The sequence below is a fragment of the Zingiber officinale genome, chromosome 8A (genome assembly GCF_018446385.1).
Source record: "Zingiber officinale cultivar Zhangliang chromosome 8A, Zo_v1.1, whole genome shotgun sequence".
Lineage (NCBI taxonomy): Eukaryota > Viridiplantae > Streptophyta > Magnoliopsida > Zingiberales > Zingiberaceae > Zingiber > Zingiber officinale.
The window spans coordinates 89,715,096-89,718,691 of record NC_056000.1 but is presented as its reverse complement, the minus strand read 5'-3'; the positions used below and the strand labels follow the sequence as shown (position 1 = coordinate 89,718,691).

General features: G+C 44.1%; 1 protein-coding gene across 1 annotated transcript; it reads left to right on the top strand.

Moving 5' to 3' along the window:
• The first annotated feature begins 452 nt into the window (after nucleotides 1-452).
• On the top strand, nucleotides 453-1,762 carry LOC122011053 (F-box/kelch-repeat protein At1g16250-like). Its single transcript, XM_042567495.1, has 3 exons — nucleotides 453-475; nucleotides 784-1,330; nucleotides 1,514-1,762. Exons 1-3 carry the CDS (start codon nucleotides 453-455, stop codon nucleotides 1,760-1,762), a joined length of 819 nt encoding a protein of 272 aa, XP_042423429.1.
• Nucleotides 1,763-3,596: the final 1,834 nt, after the last annotated feature.

Sequence of the window (3,596 nt, the reverse complement as noted above, 5' to 3'; positions counted from 1 at the left end):
AGATTAAAGGAGGAGAAAACCATTCCCTTCCTTTATTTCTTCGCACGGCACAGTTCCAGAACCCCCGATTCTGATCTCGCGCGATTTCTCCTCGAGCTAGGGCTCGCGACGCCACCGCCCTTCCACTTCTTCTCCTTCACCAACGGCCAGCGGCAACCTTTGCCCACACACCGCCACCGGACGGCCATCCACTGCCCAATCTTCCTCTTCTGGATTCCAATCGGTGACGGTAGCAACAAACATCTTTTGGCGGCAATAGCGAGCGACGGCAGCAACAACGAGCATCCACCTTGTCGGAGGGGTTCTCCAACAAGATCCTTCACCTTACGGCGGTCTTCTTCACTTCTTCCTACTGGGGTTCAGGCGGCAGAGGAAGAAGTAGCAGGCGGCTTCTTCCATTTCACATCAGTCCACCTTCCTTTCCAGCCCTCTTCCAGCGGAGGGGTTCAAAAATGGAGTCCGTGGGCGTCGATGAGTAAGCTAGTCACCTCTCCTTTCTTCCATATGCTTTGCATTGTTTGTATGATTCAATCCAAGAGCCATTTCCCAACTCATCGCCTTCGATTCGATCGCTACTTCATCTTCAATGTGTAGGAGATTTTTGATTCCATATAATTTGTGCTCTGGAGATCTGAACATGGTGAGTGAGTTCCTTCTAGATGCTCATGTTGTCTACTGATCTAAATATGGATAGATCCACTGGGTTGATTTGGATGATCGAGTTCCATATAATTTCTGCTCGAGTGATTTATGATTTTCTTACTTATTGGCTTTGTGAAATAGGATGTCTGAATCTATTATTCCCGGCCTGCCAAATGATTTGGCTTTGAGATGTCTGGCAATGATCTCACATGGATATCATGGTTTGCTAGAGTGTGTTTCGAAAAGATGGAAACGTGCAATCAGGAGCAAGTATTATGCAGATTTAAAGGCGGAGGGAGGGTGGAGTGGAGATTGGTTGTTTGTTCTTGGATCCAATAATTCGGCTATGTGGCTTGCTTATGATCCTGATGCAAATCGTTGGCGTCCGCTGCCGCAAATGCCAGGGCCCACTTCTGATGATGAATTCTGTAGGTTTTCATGTGCAAATATATGTAACAAGTTCTTAGTGATTGGTGGCTGCTACATCCCACGTTCAACTGTATGGTCGGAGACAAATTTATTGGAAGTGAATTCCGTCATAGTTTTTGATACATTCAAGAAGGAGTGGAGCACTGCAGCCAGCATGAGCACAAAACGAATTGATTTTGCATATACTGCAATAGGTGAGAAGGTTTATCTAGCTGGTGGAAGGAACTCAGATAAGCTTCAAGGACTTGCTAGCGCTCAAGTCTATGACCCTCACTTGGACTTGTAAGCTTCTTATTGAGATCTTCATTTTCTATAATATAACAATTAAGATAATATTTTCTATAATATAATTTATCTTTATTGAAATTGGACCATCTTTATTAATGGACATGAAGATGGGGAAAATGTTGGCCCGCATTTAACTTCAGAATGTTTTGTGCAGATTTTGCGTGTTCTGATCACAATCCTTGACACTTCTACTGATCCTAGGGCTCTTGCTGTTGCATGCTATGATCTTTCTCAGTTTATCAAGTATCATCCTGCTGGAAGAATCATCGTGTTAGACTTGAAGGCCAAGGACAGAGTGATGAAGCTCATGAATCATGAAAATGCTGAGGTGATGAAGAATGCTCTTCTTTGCATCCAAAGGCTTTTCCTTGGGGCCAAGTATGCTAGCTTTTTACAGTCTTAAGCCAGTGTTCCTTGAGTTGGCGGAATAGCTTTTTCCGAAGAATGATCTTTATATTTTCTATAAAGATAAATTATGGAGCACAAAGAGCTGCAATTCCTCCTCTTCACCGACATCTAAGTAGAAAATCTCGTGTTATATTGTTCTACTTTTGTTTTAATAGTGTTATCATTTTGTTGGTTGCTTATGAAATTTCTTCAGAATGTTATAGATATTATTTTTGAATGTTAGAAAATTGTATATTAAATTTTATTTTGAAATTTAGTATTTTGAATGATTTATAATATTGTAAAATTGTGTATTAATTTTTTTTATTTTTTATCTAAAAAAGACAATGATTTTTCACCGTTGTTGTAGATAGTTTAAAACTGTTGTTGAAGACCCTGTTATTAAAGGTAGACGCTCAAAGACAACGGTGAAGAACTGTTGTCTTTGAAGGAAAAGACAACAGTTTTTCACCGTTGTAAAAATGTTGTCTTTGCCTTCAAAGACAACGGTTAAAAACTATTGTCTTTGGGCACCCCTTTTAACAACATGACATTTAACAATAGTTCTAAATGGGCTACGACAACGGTGAAAAACTATTGTTGTTAGGTTTTTTTCTTGTAGTGGTGAACCAGTCGGCTCTCCTCCTTAAGAGCTGAGCTTCGTCCCGATCGGACGGCGTGGCCCCTGAGCGCAGAAACTCCATGATGGCTGTTCTCCAATCGCTCGTGAATGTGAGGCCTTCCATCCGGTCTATGTGCGCTACCAAGGATACTTGCTCGATTGGTTGCTGGATGACGACCTGCGATATCGAGCTTGCGAGCTTGGCTAATTCATCTACCGCCTGGTTCTCCGCTCGGGGGTATCTTCTGGACCATCACCTCGGTGAAGCTAGTCTTGAGTTTTTTAAAAGTCTCCGCGTACAAGCTGAATCTTGCATTGTTTATCTCGAAGGCACCCATGAGTTGTTGAGCGGCTAATTGGGAATCTGAGTCAATCACCACCCGGCTGGCTCCAACATGTCGTGCGGCCTGCAGTTCGACTATGAGGGCTTCGTACTCTGCCTCATTATTTGTTGCCCTATAGTCCAGCCGGACGGACAAATGCATTCGCTCTCCCTGATGTGAAAGTAGTAGGATCCCAATTCCGCTTCCGAGTCGAGTGGACGATCCGTCCACATATATTTTCCATGTACCTTCGGGCTCGGGCTTTTGTACCTCGGTCACGAAATCTGCCAAGGACTGTGCCTTGATCGCCGAGTGGGGTTGATATCGGATGTCGAATTTGCTAAGTTACGTTGTCCACTTGATGAACCGTTCGGATGCTTCAGGGTTCAGAAGTACCTTTGCCAACGGGCTGTTCGTCATCACAATAATGGTGTGCACCAAAAAGTAAGGGCACAACCTCCGAGCGGCAAGGACCAAGGTGAAATCCAACTTCTCAAAACCGGTGTAGCGAGACTTAGCATCCTTTAAGATATGGCTTAAAAAGTACACTGGTTATTCTTCGTCGCTCAGCCTTACTAATGCTGAGCCCACAGCATGCTCAGTTGAAGATTAATAAATGCGGAGTGGCTCACCTACAACCGGCTTCGCCAACACGGGCAAGGAATTCAGGTAAGTCTTCAGTTCCTCGAATGCCCGATCGCACTCCTCATCCCATTGAAACTTGGTAGCTTTACGGAGAATCTTGAAGAATGGAAGGCTCCGGTCGACGGTCTTAGAGATAAACCTTGACAGCGCCGTTATCCGACCGGTGAGATGCTGTACCTCTTGAAGATTTCTGGGAGGCGGCATGTCTTGTAATGCCTTTATCTTGGTGGGGTTCGCCTCTATGCCCCGCTCGGTCACAA

What these genes read in the sequence shown, in the direction of transcription:
- LOC122011053 (XM_042567495.1), top strand. Translation starts at nt 453, where the DNA reads ATGGAGTCCGTGGGCGTCGATGA. An exon ending in GAGTCCGTGGGCGTCGATGA is followed by an intron (nt 476 to 783) that starts GTAAGCTAGTCA and finishes TTTGTGAAATAG; the next exon opens with GATGTCTGAATCTATTATTC. An exon ending in AAGGACTTGCTAGCGCTCAA is followed by an intron (nt 1,331 to 1,513) that starts GTCTATGACCCT and finishes TGTTTTGTGCAG; the next exon opens with ATTTTGCGTGTTCTGATCAC.